Source organism: Electrophorus electricus, chromosome 9, assembly GCF_041902795.1.
Source record: "Electrophorus electricus isolate QZ-2024a chromosome 9, ASM4190279v1, whole genome shotgun sequence".
In the NCBI taxonomy this organism is placed as follows: domain Eukaryota; kingdom Metazoa; phylum Chordata; class Actinopteri; order Gymnotiformes; family Gymnotidae; genus Electrophorus; species Electrophorus electricus.
The window spans coordinates 21,220,001-21,245,000 of NC_137505.1; the positions used below are offsets into that span (position 1 = coordinate 21,220,001).

Below are 25,000 nucleotides of genomic sequence, written 5' to 3' on the forward strand. Positions count from 1 at the left end.
GTTGACGAGGGCAGTAACAATGCACTACTCACTGTGCATTGTGTGGAAACCAAGGATCCTCCAGTCAAAATCAAGGCCATAACCACATAAAAACAAAGCAAACTTTTTAAATATTATTTTTTCTGTAGCCAAGGTTAAATTAATACTATGATAAACACAGTCAGACAAATCTAGTAAGAGATATGTGTAAAGAAAAACATTCCATTCTTCAGATGTCTCCAGCTGAGAAGGAGATACTAAGGCATTAAAGCCCTGGGAAGTTGGAAGGAATCTCTGCGCATGCCTTATGTGTGTTGTCTTCAGCAATGCTCCCTGACCAGCAGAAACATCTTTCCACAAACTGCCCGCCCGTGCTGGAGCTATCAAAAAATCTTATCCATGTTCTCCATGTTCTTAGCCTGGCTGCGGAGCCTCCCGCGTTCCGCCCCGGAGCGGCGCACGTATGCCTATGTCTCCGAGCTTCTCACCCTCGGCACTTGTGAAACCTCCGTGGAAATTCGCCCTGACGCTTCGGGTCACAAACCACGTTCGCACCGTAGTTAATAACGCCATGTTCGAAATAAGTATTTTCAACTTTCGCTTTGCAAGTAAAAAATCTGCAGGGGAAACATGTACCAGATGATCAATCAGTCAAGATTTTTAGAACTGCAGCTCAGATCATAGGCAAAAAGTTCTCTAATTAGCACAGGGCTGATGGAGGCATAAACCTGCTATGCACATGGGGTTCCTCTATAAATGCCTTGGCTTGTTACTGGCGTATGAGGCCACTTGACAACTCGAGCACCTCAAAAGTCTTTTGACAAATGCAATCTCGTTTCAGTGAAGCTCACCAGACCACACCAGACCATTTCACTTTTTTTGCTAGTTTTTTCCACCTGAAAATTCAGGTCCTGTTATCATGAATGAGATTGCGTTCAACATTGTCACAGCAACCCTAACGAGCTTTGCCAGGTGCAGTTCAGCTGCTGATATCCATCTGCCTTTGAAGTTGAACCCGAACAGAGTGCAGGGTGCCCCAAACAATGAAAAAAGCACGTTGGCATGTCACCATTGGTACTCGTCTCACGTTTGCTAGGTATTAAAGACAGTAGAGAGGGCCTGCTGGGGCTGTCGGAATGTGATGGCCAAAGAAAAAGCAACCAAATTCCCAGTTTATAAGCAATGGGGTCGGAACTGATGGTGTGTTTATCCTCCAGTTGTGTATATGGCTGATTCAATCATGCAGAAAGTCAGGAATGATATGTAACAAAAAGAAGAAGGGAAAGAGAGAGTGGACACACACACATACACACACACACACACACACACATACACACACACACACACACACACACACACACACACACACACACACACACATACACACACACACACACACACGCACACACACACACACACATGCGCACACACACACACACACACACGCACACACACACATGCACACACACACACACAAATGCGCATACACACGCGCACACACACACACACACACACACACACACATGCGCACACACATACACACACACACGCACACACACACATGCACACACACACACACACACAAATGCGCGCACACTCGCACACACACACACACACACACACACACACACACACACACACACACACACCATGCAGCCCCTCCATAATGCTCCTCATCATCTTTCATGCTATTGTGTTCTGTATTGACTTATTCTGAGTTCTGTTGGAGTGTGTAATGAGAGTGATGAATGCGTTACATCTGTCCATAATTACTGCCATTATCTTCTAGTTAACACAGAGTTTATCAGCTACAACTCTCAGATGTCTTCAGCGTCTAAAGCAGGAGCACACACACACACACACACACACACGCGCACACACACACACACACGCGCACACAAACACACACGAATGCACACACGCACACACTCACACACTGTACAAAATGCCCCGTAGATACATAAATTCAGGTTGCTGATTGATGTTGGGGATTATATTTAGGAGTTGACGTTCTGGTTTGTGTGAATCCCCAGTTAAGTGTTTTGTGTCGTGTTCATTCCAAGGCTGTGCATTATTGACAAACTGCACAGGCATAACCAGCCACAATGCCTGTTAATACCGTTATTGCTGGAATTCCCTACCTCCATTATTAAGCTCTCAAACTGGTCCTGACCTTGAGTGGGGTTCTGGCCGACACAATGGGTTGACCACAGTATAAAAGAGAAACCAGTGCCTCTAACCCCATCTCCCCCATATCACATAGAAGCTCACCCACACAGCATGCATGTACACACTGATGTTCTGCATGATGTATGCAGCGGGTGCAACAGATTCTTTATGCAACACATTATAGGTTAAAGGGGCTTAGGTCATTTTGTATAAATCAGCAAGTGTAAGCTAATTTGTGAAAATATGCAACCAAAAAAAAACCAAAACATGACACCCCCTACCTTCAGAACTCGAAAACACAAGAATGTGCATGGACTGAGTAAAACTGGAGGAGTCCATGAGAGAGAAAGTGCAACCGTTGATCTTCACTGCACTACAAGTCTCATTCACATGTAAGAAAACACCTAACAATCATGGCTGCTGTTACTACTCACATCTGTTAAGCTAGCCTGTTGGTATTGGGACAATTTATTGAATTGAGTTTGATGCAGTAACTTATTGCTGGGTAACTTGCAACAGCTAGCTTTGGTAAAGTCGGACACCCGCGAAGCTAAAAACCTCAACAAAGGTCAGGAATGTTTGAAGTTCATTCATGTTTGCTGACAAAACAGCTTCAGTACCTAGACACCTACTGTAGGAAAGCCACACTGATATTCACCCAGGTTTACGTTTACTTTGACAGCATTTGCAGAATGACATATAGAACTGAATGATAATAAATGATAATGATAATAAGTGCCGGGCCTTTGACCTCTTGCATTATGCATCCTCTTATTGGTCCTCTTATTCTACAGCGGTGCAAGCTGTTGTAGGTGTCAGCGTAAAGTTTTCTGTCATTCTTGTGCAAATAACACACTAGATTTCAGCAATTTTCAGGAATGCACTGAATGCAGAAAAGTGCACAGAGATTTGGGGGGGGGGGGGTTCACTGACCAAAAGAGGAAGAATAGTCAAATGAACAGATGACCTAAAGAAAGAAGAGTCTGTCCAGAACAGCCGAGCGTATCTGTACGGAGAAACTGAAAATGAGAGAGAACAGAGAATTACCCTGTGCTCACGCTGGCCTCCTGCTGTGTTAGAGAGCTATAATAGGCTCCGTGTGGCAATCAAGGAGAGGCTCATGTGAGAGGTTTGCTCTTTCTGTGTGACAACGATGAACGAGGCTAAGCCAGACACTCCGGCAGAGTGCAATTAGATCTGCACACTGAGGAGAAAACAGGAGCTAGGGAGACAGAGAGAGAGAGAGAGAGAGAGAGAGAGAGAGAGAGAGAGAGAGAGACAGAGAGAGAGAGAGAGAGAGAGAGAGAGAGAGAGAGAGAGAGAGAGAGAGAGAGACTAGTACAATTGAAGTGTGCAAGCTCTCCTCTCGGTTGCTTGAACTTGCTCACCCACCTGTTCATACTCTCTCGTCGTCTGTGACACCTGCTAATAGCACGTATGTTAATGTCTCTTTAAGATGCAATGTTTGTCTCTTTCATTGAGTTGACTGCTACTAGGATCACTGAGGAACAGAAAGTTCCTTTTACACCTGCCTTGATCGCTTGTTGTGTAAGATCTGAAACCCAAGTGGCATATGACAACCTAACAATGGTGCCTTAAATTCAGGCTGGCTTCAGCCATTAGGGCCATAGAGTGAACAAACATCCAGGAGGTGACTGCTCTGTATTATACCCTTATGGGCATTGCCTTGATATATCAGCTGTTGACATTGAGATTTAGTCCGAGTCAAATGGAGTGGGTGAGGAAACTGATCAACTTTTAAAAAGGTCTGTTAAGGTCACAGGAAGGAGGAGGTACTAAATCATAACTACTGTACATCGGTTCTGGCTGTAATATTCTACTGCCCTCAGACCCTGAACATTTCACCCATATCCTTGTTTCTTTCCTTCCTGTTGAATAGCCAATAATGTGGTGAATTGATATTCACATGGTGTGTGTGAGTTTGTGTGTATGCATGTATGTGTGTGTGTGTGTGTGTGCGTGCGTGTGTGCGAGTTCATCCATAGGAATTTAGGTCATATCCTGCATGACGGCCCTTTTCCATTATTTTTGCTGTTATTTCATCCTGGACGGGAACAGCAGTCTCATGAGTCAGCAGAAACCAGCATGCTGCATCAGACTCATGAGTCAGCAGAAACCAGCACCCTGCATCAGACTCATGAGTCAGCAGAGACCAGTACCCTGCATCAGACTCATGAGTCAGCAGAAACCAGCACCCTGAATCAGACTGATGAGTCAGCAGAAACAGCACCCTGCATCAGACTGATGAGTCAGCAGAAACCAGTACCCTGCATCAGACTGAAGAGTCAGCAGAAACAGTACCCTGCATCAGACTGAAGAGTCAGCAGAAACAGTACCCTGCATCAGACTGATGAGTCAGCAGAAATCAGCACCCTGCATCAGACTCATGAGTCAGCAGAAACCAGCAGCCTTTTGTTTAGCCAAAATGCCCAATAATTGTTATTCAATTGCATGCATTAGCCAACAAGGAGACAAGCCTGGGTTTTGCTTCAATATCCCACATTAAATATATATATAGCTGCTCAATTTTGTAAGCTTTCATTCTGGTGGCAGTATGAGGGGAGCATGTTTTTAATGACTGAAACACCGCCGCGTACAGTGCTGTGCACTGATCACAAGCTCACTAAATTGCTGTTTGTTCTCGTGTGTTTGTTTGTAACCTGTTGACAGGGGTTCTAAACATTCGTTGCTAGGAACAGATGGAAAATGAACAGGTGTCCACTGTTCACCACGTTTGAATGTTTTTTCCTCTCCAGGTTTCCACACCACTCACATGACTGAATTATAGGCCATTCTATGGACTATAATGTTATAATAACAGAACTGATAGAAGACAAACTGTATTTATGATTTACAGAGAGTGAGGTCTCACACACACACGCACACACACACACGCACACACACACACGCACGCACTCTCACTATGCCGTACAGTTATCGTGTTCTTCAACACTCTTCTTTTTTTCAGTGTTGCCATGACACAGTGTTCAATGGCAGTACTGTATCACCACACAGAGGGTGATGGGATTGTCTATCTGTTGTTTTGGCACCTTCTTCCATTCTTTAGATCCTATACCATGTATCCTTCCAACCACGGATGTGCACCAACTAAGCTACCAACCTTTTCTCCCAAGTGTTTTAAATGTTCGTGCACAGAAAGCACTTTCTCCCTCAGACTCCTTGAGCTATTATTTCAAGACAGGAGAACTTAGTGTTATTCAGGCTACTGGTTTGATATGTGTTGATCGTGTCAGTGTTAATGGAGATTGTCCCGCTGCCTCTAGACGAGAGCTATACGGAAGGTTCTCGGTGTTTGATCCCAGGAACAGCAGAGCTCAGTGCTTATCCTTGTATAACATACATGTTGCAGCCCTTGACTTCTGCCTTCATGCCACCTGCCACAAGCAAATAACAGAGAGAACAGGCAGTCACAGACAAACCAGCTACTGAAGGGCAGACAAACTCCAGCTGGTGCCAGGAAAGGAGACAGTGATGAAACCCAATGGCTCCTAAAATTATGTCAATCTAACATGGTATAGCATATCAGTACTACCTGTTGTCTAAAGATATATGAAAATAAGATGAGGTTTGTTGGCCATGTGGTGGATGTTAGTGAACTTTTGTGCCAGCCATGGTACACCATATTCAAACACAAATGCGCTCATGAGCGTCTTTGGTACCAGAGCACCTGGGGCAAAAGGTCACTGATTGGATGTGTCTGACCTTTGACCGTACGTTTTGGACACTCGGTGGTGAGTTGGATAAGATGTTGGGGAAAACCGCATGGACAGATCTGGTAGGCCCAGACATGTAGTGAGCATCTGCTGGGAAAAATGGACAGAGGCGGCACCTCGTCTCCACGCCTGTTTGTGATATTCATGGACATGATCGCCAAAGACAGGTGAGCTTCCCGTGGGCTGAAAGGGAGATTGCATCATCGCTGTTTGCGGACAATGCCATCCTTGCAGCTCCCTCATATGGAGGTCTTCAGCACTCATTTAAGCAGCTTGCACCTGAGTTAGAAACAGTCATTATACAGATCAGCACCTCCAAATGTGAAGTCATGGTTATCTCCTGGAAAAGGGTGGCATGCTCCCTCTGGGTAAAAAGAGAAAACCTCCCTCAAGTGGAGGAGTTTAAGAATCTTGGGTCTAGTCTACTAGTGATGCTACTCGAGATCGACCACAGGGTTGAGCAGTTGCAGTAACGCAGTCTGTGTACCAGACCGTAGTGGTGAGCTGAGCTGTAAGGCAAGATATGCGCAGGTGTAATAATCTGGCACAGACTGGCGCAGTTACAATAAGAGGACCAAACACATGATCAGTAGGTGTGGTTAGGCGCACCACTAACATCCAGTCAGATGAATTCCTCTCATTCGCTCTCATTAAAAGCCAAGCGTGAGCTCGCGACACAGCTCAGTGGCAATTTCGTCATGGCAGTGAATGTATGGGAATGACGTGCAGGATTTCACGGATGAGGAAACAGGGAAGACAGGGAAGTACAGTGTCGCAATACAAAAATATTCAAAGCATTGTTATTGTTCAATCAATTAAATTATATAATTTTCCATCCATAATGATATGATTCACATTTTTTTAATTTAATAGTTGCTATAGAATTGTTTCTGTTGTATTGAGTTAGTAATTAGAAGGTATTTGTGAGAAATGTGACATACTGTGTCTTTAGGTGCCTGTTCAAAGTGAAGGAAATACTGTGGACTTGCATTTGTGCTAAGAGCAGGTCTAAGGAGGCAGTAGCACGAGTGCTGTTTTAAGTCATAATGGGTTGAGAAATACCATCACACCTGTGGATTTTAAACGTCACACCTCCCACTGTGCCACCCCACCCACCTTGTCGCAGGTGCGTTTATTTCTGTCCACCAAATTAACAAATGGAGATAAACGCACGTGTTCCGAAAGGAAATGAGTAAAATGCCGCATTAGGTGGCTTTAACGGCCCAGTGCAGCCTCAGAATTAGAACCCATCGTCTCCTGGCTGGTCTGGGAATGCCTGGAGACACCCCCAGGAGGAGCTGAGGACACACAGTCACCTGGTTTTCTCTGCTACCTCCACTGCCACAGTGACCCTGAAACGGAGCAAGCAGAGAAGAAGATGAAGGGGAAGATGGAGTTCACAAATCCGTTCTATTTTAAGGTCTCGCCTTTACCAACAAGCTGGAAGTTGCAATGAAGCACCGGCTGCAGGAATATCACAGTTGATCATGCAAAACGTACTGAACGCGTACTATTCAGGCTTTTTTCGCCATAACTTCGTACAGGGATGTTAGTTGCGACTGTTGGCTCTCTTTATAGCAAGCCTCATGTGAGGAACTAAGAATGGCCACCTCGCGATGAACCTTCTCTGTCGAGACTCGGCCTCTTGACCACATCCACATTAAAACAGCCGATCCCTCACCCTTTCGTGCTACGTATGACGGCTCGATCTCTGCACGCGCGCAGGAGAGAGCAGGAAACAGCAGTTGTGCTTTTGCTCAAATGCAGCACAAGTGAACTTAATGAAAACTCTGAACACAAAAACGGAACCATCTCCAGAAAGCATTGGTGCCCTTCCGATGGGTCGCAGTCTGGTGCCGGCACAGCTGTTCAGACTGCTTCACTCTTCTGGCACCACAAACAGCTGGAAAACATTTTTTTTTCAGCAGAAATGAATAGTGGCAATAGAATATCATACTGACTGAGCCAATAAACCTGATATGCTCATTAGGCAATAACAGTACCATAGATAGATGTGTGTTAGCAGCGTGCAGGTATTACCATTTAAAAGAACTGTAAATCTTATCACAACAATTCTAAGCAGCTTGGTGTGTGAATAATATATTTACATCAATTGAAATGTATATAAGGATTTCTCAAAAAACATACCAGAGAGCGTTGCCAGGTCATAATTTCTTAGTAATCCTTAGTAATGTTTATTTCTTCCTTTGAAACATGTCTTCCACAGATCAACAAAGACGCATCCTGGACCGATAGTCCATCTGAGTGACAGTCCAAAAGATGAGGGAAAGGTACGACAGTGCCATCTTCTGTTTACTCTGTCATGTTATTTTACGCTCAGTGCTAGTAGCATGTAGATTTGTGGATCACGTGGCTGTACAAGCTGAACAAAACATTCATGCTCTGGGGTTGTATGCATATATTCTATTCTTAAACCCAGTATGTGACATGGAATATAAGTATATTCAGAACCTATTTATCTTTATATATCTAAAATGCAGCTTAGGGATGTACACATTGTCATTCATATGATTCATGAATCATATAATTCATTATCAGAATTTATAATCAGACAGACTGGCTTGTTGCTGAATTCTTCAGTTGTGAGAATGGATACGTTTCAGATGACTATGGCCATCTCTGCCCCAACCCCTTCCTGAAGTTGTGATCTGGGAGCACACTGCTCTGTTTTCCCCGTTAGCTGACCTGGTCCGACACATGCTTTCACCTGCACCGACTGTGCACACATACGATTCTCTACTGCCATCTGAGAGTGGTCATGTGTAGTTTCTGGCATCTGGTATTTTACCCTGTGCCATGCGGTACCATAAAAAAAATACAAATCACGAAAAACACTCTACAGGAGTGTTTACGTTTGTTCTCTGGCAGTTGACCTCTGGAGTGGTTATTAGTGAGATGCTAATTTAGCCCAGTGCTGGTTTCTACTTCCTGTCGCCGGGTCCCTTTTTCCTCCGTCAGGACCAGCTTTCTCGGGCGTGTGTTTGGCAGCACGTACACAGCACTTGTGAGTCCACACAACTGAACATATTCTTGGGCATAATTAGCATGGAACTGTAGCATATAGCTAGCAGTCTCTCCCTCCGCTGACTGCCCATGCACAGCGCTGCTAGCCCAGTGGGCAGAGGGACGAGTGATGTTTCTGAAAAGGTGGTGACATTTGCCCTCCGAGCTGCTGTATAACTTGCTCACATTAGCTACCCTCTGCCTGCCCTTTTAGTCCTTCAGATTTGTTCTCTTGCTCTTTCTCTCTCTCTCTCTCTCTCTCTCTCTCTCTCTCTCTCTCTCTGTCTCTCTCTCTGTCTTAATCAATACTATTTTCTGTCAATTATATTTGAGAGCCATTCCGTAATATTAGACATTTTTACTGGAAAGCAATACCTATGAAATTGATAACATATGCTCATCCTCAGACCTTACTTTTTCTAGTTAATAAAACAAATAAACCTATATTATTTATCTAACTGCAGATGTCTCCTAAACAGTTAGCGTACATGCATTGGCATATAACTGCTCAATGCTTAGATCACTGAGATTCATCGGGGCTCATACACACACACACACACACACACACACACACACACACACACACACACACACACACACACACAAACAACAAAATGCACATACATACATACAAACACATACACTGAAATTGGATGCTGAAAAACTCTCATGGTTGTAGAGAAATAAAATTATAACAAAAAGGAGTGAAGAGGCAATTTGAGTAATGCTAGCTAGACCTGCCCTGAGGAGAATGCCCTGAACATCATAACCCACTGCACTGAACTACATAACTGTTTGACTCTGAGACCAACTAACTCATCAGTTAATCTGCCAGACAGATTTGTCAAAAGAACAATTTAAGAGAATAAAAATTAAGTGAATAAAAAGATGAATTGTTTTTGTATCATAAACAGACAAACAGGAGATAAAGTAACAAGGAACAAATAGGTGTCAAAAAAAGAAACTGAGTCCATCTTCTGAGGAATTTTGAATTAATTCATTTTCATTGTCATTTACACACACACACACACACACACACACACAGAGGTGAATATCTCTTCCTGCAACCTCTATGGATATCCAGATGCCAGAATTATCCCAAACCCTCGAAAGAGCTTGGATAAGAAGGAAGAAAGAGAGATACAGAGAGGGAGGGATAGAGAGAGAGATGGAGAGAGAGAAAGAGAGTCTAAGTCTCCCTACAGATAAAGAAAGAAGAAAAACTGATGTGGATGCTTCATTTTAAACGTGATTTATGTTCTTCTTTCTGCTGAATAATGAATGTGGGCTATTAGATACGCGGCCTGACGGGACGCGCCGACTGCGATCTCCTTTTGCTGTGCTTCTGTGCCTGTACCTTTGATCAAACTGAGTGAAGTGTTCCACTTGCAGTTGTGATCATCCGAGCAAACTGTTTCTAAATCCAACTCCTCCTCATAACGTCTTTTAATGTTTCCGCCTTTTCTGTGGATTCTGTCTCTCTGGCTCCCAGCTGCTGATCGGTTTTGAGAGCGGCACTATTGTGATGTGGGACCTCAGATCCAAAAGAGCTGACTTCAGAATTTATTATGATGAGGTGAGTGTGTGTGTGTGTGTGTGTGTGTGTGTGTGTGTGTGTGTGTGTGTGTGTGTGTGTGTGCCACTAAACACTTACTTTTCTTTTTGCATGAATCCAGAGTGCCATGTGCACATGAACCAAATCAAACCAGAAACAGGAGACAGGAGTCATTATATTACATCTCCATTGTGTTGTATCTCTGTGCTGTCTGCTTTATATGTCTCTGAACTGTTATATATCTCTGCATTGTATAGCTCTTTGTTGACTGCGTTATGTATCTTCGTGCTGACTGTGTTATATATCTCTATGTTGTCTTTTTGCTGACTCTGTTAGACTGTGTTATAGACACACATACATTCTACAGCATAGTTCAATGAAGGCAGGTAAATCTGATTCTCCTCGTACTGCATGAGAATGTGTGTATGTGTGTGAGTCTGTGTGTGTGTGTGTGTGTGTTCCCACCCGCACATACAGTTAGCATAATCACAGCTTGGCTGTCTCTGCGGGTCCTGGCTTCTCTGGTTTCTGAAAGACGGATGCCTACTGCACACAGCTGGATCTGTTCACTCAGCCTGCACACGACTGAACTGTCAGCGCACTTTGCCACAGGCGTGCAAATGAGGAAAGTGCTTAAAAAGATGGCTGCCTCCCTCCAACTCCACAGCACCTTCCCAAGAACTGCATGTGGTGACAGCGCTCTGTGATCGCCTGTCAGGCCTTGCTCTTGCAGTGGTGGGGTGGGCTGTCCGTGAGCATTCGTCATTCAAAATCAAGTTAAGGGGTCTGCTAATTATTAGGTGTTCACTAAAAAGACTTGAGATAAGAAAGAGACCAAGCACAGTAGTAAAATATCCCCATGGAAACACTTATAGCATTTGTCTTTTCTAGACGGGAGGAGAAAAGCATGTGCATCCTGTACATCCTCCCATCATCAACAGAGGCCCAGTCAACACAGGTTAGGAATCTTTGGCTTCACTACCATGGACCCAGGAAAGAAATAGACAGAAAGTGACTATATGCCTTTAAAAATGAAACACGTGCTCGTATATTTAATTCAGAGACTGAGTCGCACTTATTCGCAGTGTGATATGATCCATTTCTATTTGGGACATTCGGCAGGAACGCAGAATCCAACTTGACTGTCCCGAGGCTGGAAGGGAATAATACATGCACTTCCTAGGGTTCCGAACGCCTCTCATTACCACTGCTCAGAAATACATCCTCCAGCTGCACCTGCAAATGAGCATACCACTCTAACTTCTAACTCAGTTATGGATCCTGCCATAAAGGTGAAGCCACAGAAGAGTTGCCTAAGCCACTTTATCCATACACTCATTGTACTGGGCCAAGAACATTAAGGAGACTCAACTATAGCCCAAACAATCCAAAATTATCCATAACCACAACAAACAAAAATTGTGAACTGGTTCTGCACACATGCGACTTGTTTGACTAATGTTAACAAACATTTAAGAAACCACTGGCCTTGGGCACGCTAAGAGTGAGCAGCGTGTCCGCTGACACTGATCAAGCCAGGTATAGGAGGCTGTCTTCAGACCACAGCTCATGTTCCTGCTGTGAGCTCCCTAAGCAGTCATGATACATTTATACTTTCTACCAGGAAATTAGCAATGCCCTCCCTCACACGTTTCTAGAATATCCAAATGAAAAGAAACTCCTCAAGTTCTTCATTGGCACATAAAGCACAGCCAGCAGGGCAGGATAGCCTTTTTTTCCAGATGCCAATAGGTCATATTGCATCAGGCAATCAATCAGTGCAGTCGAATGTTTTCTCTTTTATTATCTCCTTGTATTTTAATGTGTTATTTATTTTAACGCTCATTGATTTAACTAAACCAATGAAGCCTCAATGAATTGAGCTGAAGGTGAGAACGGTGGAGAAACAGAACAAACTGTCATGGAAGCTCAATCAAAAGAAGAGAAAAGGAAGACCTGTGTTGGTACAGCAGCAGACATGGTACGAACATGGTGGTGTTTGGAAATGGTCCAGAATCATCAGGCTGTCTCCTCTCCGTCTGCGTGTAGGATCCATACAGAATGATCGATGTAGTTAAGCCGCCACACTGGTTTCTCAGATTGTCGCATTGTCAGCACTAATGTAAATGGCCAATCCATTTTTCAAGAGACCTGTTTTAATGTTGCAAGATACAGCACAATTAGCCTGTTCTTAAATAGGGCTTCCTTTGAGAGTATATGTCAGTGGAAGAAAGACAACATTAGTCTCCTCGTGTAACATCACACAAAGGAAATAGCACACAGCTACAAAGGGACAGTAAACACAGGGAGACACAGAAGGACAAGAAACCGATAAATTAAAAACTGCAGAAACAGAATTAAAGATGTGTGAATAGAGAATGGGAATTTTCAGCTGTTCACAGGCGTTCTTTGTAGAGGAACGTCTGCCTTGAGAGGCAGACTGTCATTAAAACAGTTCTTTCATCCCTTTGACCTAGCTTTTAATGCTGTGGTGTCAACTTGTCGTCAAGGTACCGTCATTGTGGAATGCCAGTCCTCTTTTAAGGAAGGGCGAGTATTCAGAACAACTCAGTGCTTTCCTCTAGCGTATCAACGTGACATCACAGTCTGAGGCGGCACACTGAAGCAGGGTGCCAGTGCGAAATGGGTTTCAAAAAAAAGGACAAAACCAAAACTTTGTGATAAACACGGATGCAAGACAAAGGCGTGGCTATCAAAAGCCACTACAACATACGAACACTTCAGTGAAGAGACAACACAAGGTATTTATACAAAGAGTAACAAGGAAACAACACCTGATTACACTTATGAGCGGGACAGACAAGGCACGTGAAGGGTGGGTGGAGACATTATAACAAAACAGAAACCAAAAGCACATGGCGTTGGGTGTCATGGAAACGAATGACAATATAAACATAGTCAGCATGGCATACAGCACCGTATGGACAATGACACCAATGAGGAGGAACTATTCCGATCGAGTAACTCCAGAGAGAGCAAGAGAAGGGATACACTGTCATGAGCCTTGCTTTCTTCTTCATCTTCTTCATCTGCACACCATGTGATGTCTGAAGACCAGACCACTGCAAAAAAAAAAAAAAAACATTTAAAAAGCACAGTTGATCTCAAATTGCATTCTGCCACAGCTGGTGGCTGACTACAGGTGTCAGGGAGGTGGTGTTGGATACTACACTCAACACCGTAATGGGCAAAAATGACTATAATCATCTGTCTGGCTGGAGAATTGGTACACGCTCAAGTGGTAGAAGCTTTTCTTAAGGAGAGAAAAGTGACTAATTCTGGATGTAAAATGTTTGCAGAAATACTGAAACCGATATGGAAGGTTGGTGATTTGGTCATTTTGTCAAGAAAGTTGAACAAGTTGTCGAACTTGTTACTTACCTCCAAGGTTCCAGTGTCTAACGTAGCTGAGACTAGATTATGTTGCTTAAGAAGAGACTGCGCAGACATTTCTGCAACAGACATTTTTCCCTTATCACATTATGCAGATGACATGACAGTTTTCATGGCAGTTCGGGCAGATGTTAGAGCACTTAGCAGGAGCTTGCTGTTCTATGAGCAGAGCATCGCTAGCAAAAAGAGGCCGCTCCTGGAGCAGTGGTAGAATGGACACCTGAAATTTGAAGAGAGACAGGAAAAAAGGTGTAGAAGTGTGTAGAAGGGTGTAGAAGCATGTAGAAGCATTTGGAAGGGTGTAGAAGTGTGTAGAAGAGTGTAGAAGGGTATATAAACTGGGGTTGACTTTGTTTTTTGAAGGGAAACCCACTTTTAACCCCACAGTTCCTGTATTGGTTGTGAGGTAGTTTGCATGCATCCAGCTTATCATGTATTGTGGAGCAAGCAGGATTTTACAGAACCCGTGAAAGTGCTATCCGTGACCAAGTCTCTTCCATCCCCAGATACATTATCTTTTTTTAAGCAATCTCAAAGAGAGTATGACCATTCAGCCAGTAACTTGCAGCTAACAAGTTTTGTCTGTCCAATCTTCATCTTTTCTATCATTCAGTAGACCAGTGCCAATCTGAGAGCCCAAAGAGATATACAAGGTCCATAAGGATAGGTTTGAAACATGAGAACAGAATAAGAGAACAAGACGACCCGATCCTCCACAGCTCTAGGCCACAACAGTGCCACTGACGCTTGTGCAGGTACCTTGTGAATGTACACACTTCAAGCCTTTCGTGGATCCTGACTGTACTCTCCTGTTAGTCCTGAAGGGGCTTTGAGTGCACGGTGATGGTTTTAAAGCCACTGGAGAACCTCTGAGCTCTGCCTGACAGCCAGCGATGGCAATGGGACACACGGGTCATGTGGGATCTGCCAGCTGCTTCCACATCCAGCCAGCAAAGCACTTGGAGTTCTCAGGTTCTCTTTCCTCAGAGGACCGTAAGACTCAGAGCATTCATCCCAGCTGGAAATTCACCCATATGCCTCACAGGAAAAAAAAACTGGCCAGGTAGTTGCTACACAAAGTAATCTGGAGTTTGGCACCAAAAAAAAGGATTTTTTAATCTGAAAGGATTTTTTAAATTGTAACTTTTATCCAATGTGTACAATTTACTGTATTTAAACAACACAAGAAAAAACAAGACCCAGGTTTGGCAGCATTGATTTAAGAGAATGTGTTTTTTCCTCATGTGTAGAGAAGAATTCACACACAGATCCTTTTGCAGTGTACCTGTCTAGTTGCCCTTTATTTCCCTTTTAATTTCCAGTGCTTTGCCAGTGAATCTCTCACTTCCAGTGCTTGAAATACTTGTCAAACTTCACAACACAATGCACCAATTCCTCACAGGTGCTTCCACCAGTGCACCAGTGAACCCACTCTCTGAAACCAAGTAATGGACAAATATTTCGAAAATCTGTGTGTTGTTATTTCAGTTTTTCACTTTGATATTTTTAGACAGAGGGTGAATTAGCCCAAAACCTTTTTAAATAGATATGATGGCAGTAGAATTAAACAATTTTTAAAAAAAGCTAGAGACAGACAGAAAGCAAGAGATGGAGAGATGTGAAATCTTTAAGTTCCAGGCCTTGTTCTGTGAATGTTTACTCACTTGTCTTATTTGTTTACGTACCTGTCCTCTTACCTGTGCACTTTTCAGTTTTCATGTGCACACTTCCCTTTATCCACCATCTCTCTCTCTCTCTCTCTTTCTCTCTCTCTCTCTCTCTCTCTCTCTCTCTCTCTCTCTCTCTCTCTGTATTACTTTCTTTCTTTCTCTGCCCCCTCCAGGCAATTCACTCTGTGAGTTGGCACCATGAAGGACGCCAGTTCATGTGCAGTCATTCTGATGGAAGTCTCAGCATGTGGAACCTGAGAAACACTGCCAAACCCTTCCAGGTCACCTTCCCTCATGGTGAGACACCATTTTCACAAATGGTTCACAAAATGTATAATATAAATATTTAATAGGGTTTATAGTGAAGCTGTTACAGCCAGATTGACATCTACTGACATGTTTTGGTGATATAAGAGTCCTACTGTTCTTATTACATTATTTCTCTGTAGTTTCCAATCCTGTGATCTCATCATTTGAATTAGACTGGCTGCTTAATTTGTTACCTTTGTTAGAGTCATAATTCAAGCACTCATGAAAGCCCTTGTTAAGTTTTCTTTCTCTTCTTAACATAATAATGAATTTGATTAGTTAGACAACTGAATTAGTCAGCAGGCTAGTAAGTTCACCTCAATGCTGTCTGATTCATTTAGAGAATGAAGACACAAACAGAGAGCTCTGACCTGGCTCACACGAGCCATGAGTGGCTGCACAGATGAGCCGTCACTACATATGTTTATAAAAGACTCTGATCAGTACTTGTGTTGGAGGGCAGAAAATGTGTGTGTGTGTGTGTGTGTGTGTGTGTGTGTGTGTGTGTGTGTGTGCGTGTGTGTATGTATGTTTGTCTGTTTGTGTGTGTGTGCGTGCGTGCGTGCGTGTGTGCGTGCGTGCGTGCGTGCGTGTGCGTGCGTGCGTGCATGCGTGCGTGTGTGTGTGTGTGTGTGTGTGTGTGTGTGTGTGTGTGTTAGTTTGACAGGAATGATCTGGGGGGGTTTTCGTTTCTTTAACCCTTTCCTCTCCACCCCCTGACCCACTCAATGCCACAGGTAAATCTCAGAGAGATGGAAGGAAAGAGTCATGCAAACCCATTCTTAAAGTGGAATACAAGACCTGCAGAAACAGGTAACACACACATACACACACACACAAGTCATATGTCATATGAACAGTCATATGTCAGTACTTTATGAACTTCACACATGGGGACACCCCCATTATGTAGCAAATGAAGAATCATGAGATTTGTTGTTTTGCCACAATGGGGTTGATTAATTCATGACCGCCCACACATGTTCTAACTTGTCTCAAAACAATTAAAACCATCTACACTGGTTTGAAAAGCTTGTTTGTCTTCAGCATATTCTCAATATTCTTTACATGTCATTAGTTGGAAAGTTTAATTAGTTTCATTAGTTGTTCTAGAGGGGGTTTTTTTGGACAGAATGTGATCGAACTTTGAAATCTCTTGTCCTGTTTCACAGCTGACTGCACCACTTCTGTGTCAGATTTTATTGATATTGATTAAGAAGCTGTGGCTTGGCTTTTCTGAAAACCCCACCTATAAAAGAGACAGTCTAACATCAAAGCAAACGTGAACTGTAGGACCGCCTGACCAGAACCCGGCCCCCCACTACACCAGAACCCCCACATGTGCTCTGTGCAGTGTCAGGCCTGGCATGAAGCAACTTTATGAGTTGAATTTATGGTCCTATTAAGCACATGGATAGAAATTATAAAGGGAATGACTTTGTTGACTGTGGTTTAATGAGACATATTCAAGGTCCTACAGGCAGGTTGTGTGATTGATTCTTCATACAGATTTTCAGCTTGTGGTCTGATGTGGCATATAGAGTGTAACTGGAGAAAGGGGTCAGGTTTCAAGGTGGTCAGCAGGGGGAGGGAATATCGATTGTTGGTGGCTTGTGCGTTGGAAGCAGCAAATCCAAGCTGGCGTATGTGGCCATTAGTCACGCATGTAAACACTATGACATTTACAGGAGGCGTTTCAGCACCTCGGACAGCTCTAAACACACACGGCACTGCGGAGCTCACTGAACGCTTCCTCTGGTGTCTGCATTAGCTGTGCAGTAAACATAACCAAATTATAAAGAGGGATTTTTGTTTTCCCCTTTCAACCTCTCTCTGTCTCTCTCTCTTTCTATCTCTCTCCTTCTCTTCTTTACTCTCTGTTATCCCTCTCTCTTGTATTCACTCTATCTCTCTCTCTGTCTGTCTCTCCTTGAACAGTGAGTCCTTTGTCATCTTCTCCGGGGGTCTGTCCTACGATAAGGCAGGGCGGCGTCCCACCCTGACCATCATGCATGGCAAAGCCATCACAGTGCTGGAAATGGACCATCCTATAGTGGAGTTCCTCGTCCTCTGTGAGACCCCTTATCTCAATGGTAATGTGCACACACACACACACACACACACACACACACACACACCGTGTAGATCACAGCTGTCTCCTTTGTGTCTCTGGAGTAATTACATCTGATAAGTCCTGAGTAGAACCACCTAATTTAATTGGATTGGTTTCAGCAAAGTTGATTTTTTCTTCCATTTTTAGGCCTTTCCTGTTTCAAATACTTTGTTCTGGATTCTAAAGATGAATGAGTTGTATTAAAGGTTTGTGGTATAAACAGTAATGGAGTGACATTGGCTGTAATACTAGTTATTACTAAAAAAAACAAAAACAATAAAGCACTTTCACTTTCTTTGCTGTTGCAGCTTGTGAAGCCTATTCGCGTTCTCCCCAGATCTTCTCTCTCTTTACCTTTCCAATCTACCTCTTTACATTACATTTCATTAAGTTTATTTAATGTATCATAACAGTTATGCATACAAAGACTTCACTGAGCATTGGAGCTATTTTTTCCTAAAGGAAAAAAACCAAACATATTTAAATCCCCAGTGTTGCCGTACATACCGTGATGTATTAAGTCTTGCAGTGTTTGTCCTGCTGGACTTAAATGGTCATTGTAGTTGGTAAATTACCATGGCTGGTGTTTATCATAATGTAGGAGGTGTTTTTTTTTTTTTTTTCGCTGGACACCTAGAAATGACACAATGGAATTAATAATAGGATTCATCCTAAACCAGGGGCACTTTAAAGGTAAGCGCCTCAGAGAGAGTAGATGCCTATTGTGTGTTAGACAGGGTGGTTAAAGGTGACCTCCTCTACCCAAATGTGAAGCATGGTGTATATACATATGTGCATGTGCACTCATGAAGAAGGCAGGACGGAGGGCGCAGGGGGCCAGAGAAACTCGTCCAGGAATATGAAAGTGTACACACAATATTAATTCAGTACTTTTTGAAAAGGATTTGCATGTGCTCGGTAATAACAGATTGAAGCTGTGTTGAAATTAAGAACTCGGGAAGACCTTAAACGACTTGCAAACATGCTCTCCCTCTCTCTCTCTCTCTCTCTCTCTCTCTCTCTCTCTCTCTCTCTCTCTCTCTCTCCCTCTCTCTCTCTCTCTCTCTCTCTCTCTCTCCCTCTCTCTCTCTCTCTCTCTCTCTCTCTCACACACACACACACCCACACACACAACCTCTCATATTAAATTCAGATCATGGCCTTATATTAACAGGAAATTTATGTCTGTATCATTAGTGCTGCAGGGTTTCTGAGCTGACTGTCATTACTTGAGAGGCCAGTTCTCTCCTGCTTTTCTCCATTACATACATGCACACTCACACATATGAATAAAACAGTAACAAATAACAATAAAACAGCCTTACAGGTGGACTGAACAATTGTGGGGTTTTTTTGTTTTTTTTTTACAATGCAACCAGAAAAGAAAAGAATAAAGACAGAGAACGTGAAAGAGACCAAGCCTGGTGCATAATTATATTTCAGGTATCTGATAATGGCCACGCGTCCTCTAATGTGAGTGCTTGAGTGGGTTTTCCTTTCTAACTTGTACTCTACATGAAGTGGTGCTTAAAACGCCCCTAAATCACCTGTCTAAGAAACCAGACTAAAACACCAATATGGAAACCTGCCGAAGCAATTAGCCTAAGAAACCAGGCTAAGCGACTTCCAAAGAAGGCTGCCTGAGAAACCTGCCTGAGACGTGAGCAGAGGAAAGCTGACTAACCAGTATGCCTGAGAAACCCTGCCGATTTCAACCGAAGTTGCTCAGCGGCGCCACACATTGTGTGTCTTACAGAGGTGCAGGAACCCTACGCTGCTGTGGTACTACTGGAGAAGGACCTTATCGTGGTGGATCTTACACAAAGCAGGTAAGTACGTTTAAATATAGACAAACACAGAACAAAGGCAAGGATATCTCTCACCCGCAGCAAGTGTTTGTGTGCGTGTGTGTGTGTGTGTGTGTGTATAATTTATAATAGTTGAGACAGAACTTGATATGAATTTGAATGTCGGCGCTGGATCACCGATGGACGTGTCATTCCATGTCCCAGTTAGTCAGATGTGTTATAATTAAGAGACAGAGACAAGGTCTCCTCCACACACATGTTGTTTTATATGGTGCTCGTAGCCCTGGAGACGGTCAGTGTCGGAGATCAATGTTTACTTTCCTGCAAAGCCACTTAGCAGACAGCACAGGAAAAGAGCCCACATCTGAAAATGTCCTCAGATTTCAAAGTTGCTTTAATTCTATTTCTTTGAACTCAGTGGTCTCTGAGGCAATGGTTTGGTTTTTTTTTTTATTCCTCCTCCCCAAACGACAGTTAAAAAGTGTATAGCAGTTTTACTAGGCAAGACCTTTCACATCAAACTAACTTTCCCAATTGCTCTTTTGGAGCCAGAAGCAGAAATTATGTGAAATCTTTTGATTTATATAAGATGAGTGATATATTCTCATCCATTCTCCTAGATGACACATCTTTCAGTTGCCTCGTATTCTAAATGACAGCAATAAATTCTACAGGGAGGTAAAATAGTTGATAGAAATCAGAGCTGTCTGAATTTTAGGAGGATAATATATGCCCAACATATTTGCTCGGTGCTGGTACTACTCCCAGAGCTGTTATGATATTTCTGACTTACAGCTGTGGGTTGTATCTTTGAAACTGCGGCGTGTGTTCTTTCGCCTGTTCTCGTTTCCAGTTTCCCCATCTTTGAGAACCCTTACCCCATGGACATCCACGAGTCTCCGGTCACATGCACGGCTTACTTCGCGGACTGTCCCCCGGACATCATCCCTGTCCTCTACTCCATAGGAGCCAAACACAAAAAGACGGGCTACAGCCACAAAGTGGGTGTTTCTGTCCCTCTGCCAAGCTGGTTGTGTGAAGTTGCGCTGTACTTGTGTAACCGTGTGTGACGATTTCTCTTGGGTTGAAGCAGTGTGGGGGTGGGGGGGTGGGGGGGGGCCATTAGGGGAAAGATGTTGATGGTTAAGCCAATCCTGGTTTGTTTGTTTGTCAGGAGTGGCCAGTGAGTGGTGGCACATGGACAGTCGGTTCTCAGTCGTATCCAGAGATCATCATCACAGGGTAAGTGTGTGTGTGCGTGTGTGTGTGTGTGTGTGTGTGTAGCTCACTGATGGAGAGAAGCTTTTTTCAAACTATCTATAGATTTTGTTTATTTTCACATGAAGTCAGTAGAGTCTCAAAAGTGACACCCCCCCCCAAAGAAAAAAAAAACTGCTTTATTGCTAAATGGATCCGATTTTGCAACTTTAATTCAATAGTAACGTGGACAACGCATGCTGTGTGGTTTCTCGCTCTCATTCCCTTTCGCCTTCCTACCAAAGGCTGATCTGCACACGTTCACGCTCACTTTTTGTTCTTCTCCTTTGCCTTCGAGCAGACATGCAGACGGGTCGATAAAGTTTTGGGACGCCACGGCCAGTAAGTGCCTTTACCCTTTAAATATCCATCGCCACCTTTGTCTGCTAGCCAGGCTCACACTTGGAGTTCACGCTGAGTCTTTGAAGATTGTGCTTCTTCACAAAAACTCACACGGCAATTACAGAGGCTCATATTTTTCTAGCATTTCCTGGCTTTGCATGTCATTGATCTCCAACAAATCTTTATGAGCAGCAGATCAGTTTTAAGTCACAGAATGTTTGCCACTACGAGCATTTTAAACCATTATTGTTATTTTAAGCCTATATTATTAGCCTTAGAAACCTGAGGTGTCCGACTGCGCAAATCCCAAGATTAAAAGAAGCTGACGTTTTCTGTTTGAAGTACGGCGAGTTATGTCTGTGACGGAAATAAAGAGCCCGCGCCACGGCGGGCTCGTGAAGCGTTCGCAGCTGACTGCCTTCCTCGTTGCCAGTCACACTGCAGATGCTGTACAAGCTGAAGACGTCGAAGGTGTTCGAGAAGCCGAAGGGCAGCGAGACGGCCCGTGGTGCCGAGCTGGTGGAGGAGGACCCGTACGCCGTGCAGATGGTCAGCTGGTGCCCGCAGAGCCGCATCTTCTGTGTGGTGGGCATCAGCGCCCACATCATCCTTTACTGCTTCAGCAGGCACGATTCCAACACCGCCATCACGGTGAGTCCGGCTGCGCGTGTGGGGAAATTCTTCCTGCGTCTCTGTGAGTGCATGTGTGAATTCAAATCCATCCCTCAATTTGCACAAATGAGCAAATTCAGTATGTCCTAGTTTTCAGGAAACATATTTTCCTGGTGTATGTGTGTGTGTGTGTGTGTGTGTGTGTGTGTGTGTAATTACCTTTTTAACAATATTGCTACTCAGTGTGGTCATGACATAAGTTGCCTGGTTTGTATGTTGCTTCTACGACGCCTTTTTTATTTACATGTGTGTGTTTCCTCTGCCTGACGTGTGCTTTCTTCTCCCAGTCCCTGGAGGTGCGTCTGCAGTGTGAGGTGGAGGACGTGATCTCGCCGTCAGACACAGAGAACGCGGTGTGTCTAATGGACGCGGGGGGCCACTCACCCCAGCCCCCCAGCCCCCGCGGGAATACGCCAGACGGCGCGCGGGACGGCGCGCGGGACAGCATTCCCTGCCTCAAGTGAGTGAGAGACTGACCCTCCCATCGAGCACACGGTTTTGCTGCATTCCTGTTCCCAAGGTTACTGAGCAAGCTACATCTGTGCGTCTGAGTCTGTGGGAATTGGACTAACATTGCTTTTCCTATTCAAGAATTTTAAAAGACAGATCCTGTTCTTTTGGTTGAATAGCATGGCTGGTGAATTAGACAGCAACTTTTCTGTTTTGCCATTAAAAGTGATCTTTTTCCCTCAGGGTAAAAGATCGTGTGATACGGATGCCCCCTGGTTACCAGGCAGAGCTTGTGGTGCAGTTGCTATGGGTTGACGGAGAGCCACCTCAACAAATCACCAGCCTGGATTTAAACTCCGCCTATGGCCTGTGAGTCTTCCCTGTTATGTGACTTCCCCCGTGAGTCTCTGTTTTTGTCTGTCTCTGAAGTCCTCATGAATGCTGGTCCCATTTGTCCAATCATTAACAGTTCACATCAAAAGAAAAATAATTGCTGCGGTTTGTATAATCTTTAAAATGGACCCCATTCTCTTTGATCCAGGCATAACAGCATAAGACATTTGTAAATTAAAGTCGAAGCAAGAGGAAGCTGAGGTTGCTGTAGGGATGTCGGGGCGTAGCCCCCCAAAAAAGTCTGGAGTTTGAATTTGAATTTAAAGCCGCACAGCTCAGCCCCTGACAGCTGCTTTGAAACCATGAGCTGGTGTTCCACCAGGGCTGTTTGATTTTCTGCTCTTATAATAATCACATGGTACAGTGCTGCTAGTGCTGTTGGTGGGAGAAGGTTGGTAGTAACGTACTGCAGCTGTTCTGCTTTCATTCACTTGCTGCTCCTCATTTCTAAGCCCAGTGAAATGGAAAATTGAAAAATAATTCCGCACAGCCGACATTCCTGCTGTCGAAGCCGTCATAACGGCACGAGCTGGTCGCGGCCACACACGCGCCTGGACCCGTGATGTCATAGTTCAGACAGGATCGGCACAAAGGCAGGATGCTGGCTCAAGTACCCACGATGCTACTGGTCCAACCCTAATTATGCACACAAGTGCTTCGACTGGGAAACAATCGTTTTACTGGTGTGACTAGAGATGGGGCAGAGTAAATGTCACAGACTGTCTCATGTTAGTGGATGTTTGGACACATCTAACTGGATTGCTCTGTTGTGTACCGATGGCCTGGCTGTTGTGTGTGTGTGTGTGTGTGTGTGTGTGTGTGTGTGTGTGTGTGTGTGTGTGTGTGTGTGTGTGTGTGTGTGTGTGTGTGTGTGTGTGTGTGTGTGTGTGTGTGCGTGTGCAGGCTGGCTCTGGGTAACTGTAATGGCCTGGTTGTGGTGGACTACCTGCAGAAGACCATAATCCTCTGCATGACCACTCTGGAACTGTACGGTTCAGCTGACCCCTTCCAACGCCTCACCCGCTCGCCCCGCAAGAACCGCCAGTCCACATCAGGTACACACACACACACACACACACACACACACACACACACACACACACACACACGCTCACACGCCCTACATATGACATTAGGATCAAACATATGTAGCAACTTGCACACATTATCTCTTCAGCTCTTGTCTCTATGCTTCCTGTCAATCTCCTGCTTCTCTCTCTCTCTCTCTCTCTCTCTCTCTCTCTCTCTCTCTCTCTCTCTGTCACACACCCACACAATCCACCTGCACTCTCACAAACACTCTTCTGTACGCCCTGACTGCATGTGACCCGCTGCCTTTATGGGTTGTGCATTCTGTGCATGTTGTCCGTCTCCGGCATCTCTGCTCCGCTGCCTTTGTTTGAGCGCCACGGGCCCGACAGCCTGTACTGTCATAAACGCGCAGTTCTACTAACCCGTAGAGATACCCCACCTCTCTGCTTCTCCTCTCCCTGCCCTGACCCCATCTGCCCCGGCCCCTCATTTGCGCACAGGCGTGCGGGGGGTGTCGGGGCCGCTCAGGGCAGACAAGTGGTGCTTTTGATCGTCTGCTTATGTAAGCTCTTGAAAGGGAGGGAGAGTGGCTCCAGAAAGAAAGAAAGAATGACAGAAGGAAAGATAGAAAGAAAAACAACAACACAGTGAAGCGTAAAAAGGGGTCACATTTATGCTTGTAGCAGATCAGAGAACAGGAAGGATACTTCTGCTCTTCATCATGTGCAACACGCTGTCCTTACAGCTGTCTGTCCCTTCATATGTCACTGTGAGTCCAGACTGTCAGTCAGCAGTAAGACCAGATTAGCCGCTAGCAGAGTCGAGAGAGGCCGATGTGCCGATGTGCCGATGTGGACACACAAGTGCGTGTTTTCTTCCAGACAGGCAAGCATGTGATTTTCCGATTTTTAATATTAACAGAGTCGTATTATTTCTTTCACTTGTTTTCTTGTTGTTGTTGTCTTTTTCTTTTGTCTTTTGTATCCTTAATAATTGTTTTCATTTGAATGTGTGGGATAAAAGTCTTGCGGCGGAGGTGTTTCCGGTGTCTGGAGTTG

The 25,000-nt window shown here is 44.3% G+C and overlaps 1 protein-coding gene across 21 annotated transcripts in view; it reads left to right on the plus strand.

The window, feature by feature from the left end:
* stxbp5l (syntaxin binding protein 5L) overlaps nt 1-25,000 on the plus strand; it is a 101,200-nt gene that overhangs the window by 50,027 nt on the left and 26,173 nt on the right. For all 21 annotated transcript variants that reach the window (XR_014125352.1, XM_035522709.2, XM_035522711.2 and 18 more), the window contains exons 6-18: nt 8,131-8,194; nt 10,420-10,503; nt 15,740-15,863; nt 16,613-16,688; nt 17,814-17,968; nt 19,745-19,817; nt 20,650-20,797; nt 20,971-21,038; nt 21,355-21,395; nt 21,829-22,046; nt 22,355-22,527; nt 22,761-22,886; nt 23,814-23,965. Coding sequence is in view for 20 of the 21 variants with exons in the window: in XM_035522709.2 (XP_035378602.1) it covers nt 8,131-8,194; nt 10,420-10,503; nt 15,740-15,863; nt 16,613-16,688; nt 17,814-17,968; nt 19,745-19,817; nt 20,650-20,797; nt 20,971-21,038; nt 21,355-21,395; nt 21,829-22,046; nt 22,355-22,527; nt 22,761-22,886; nt 23,814-23,965 (1,502 nt within the window). In the remaining variant the exon portion in view is untranslated. The remainder of the gene's footprint in view (nt 1-8,130; nt 8,195-10,419; nt 10,504-15,739; nt 15,864-16,612; nt 16,689-17,813; nt 17,969-19,744; nt 19,818-20,649; nt 20,798-20,970; nt 21,039-21,354; nt 21,396-21,828; nt 22,047-22,354; nt 22,528-22,760; nt 22,887-23,813; nt 23,966-25,000) is intronic.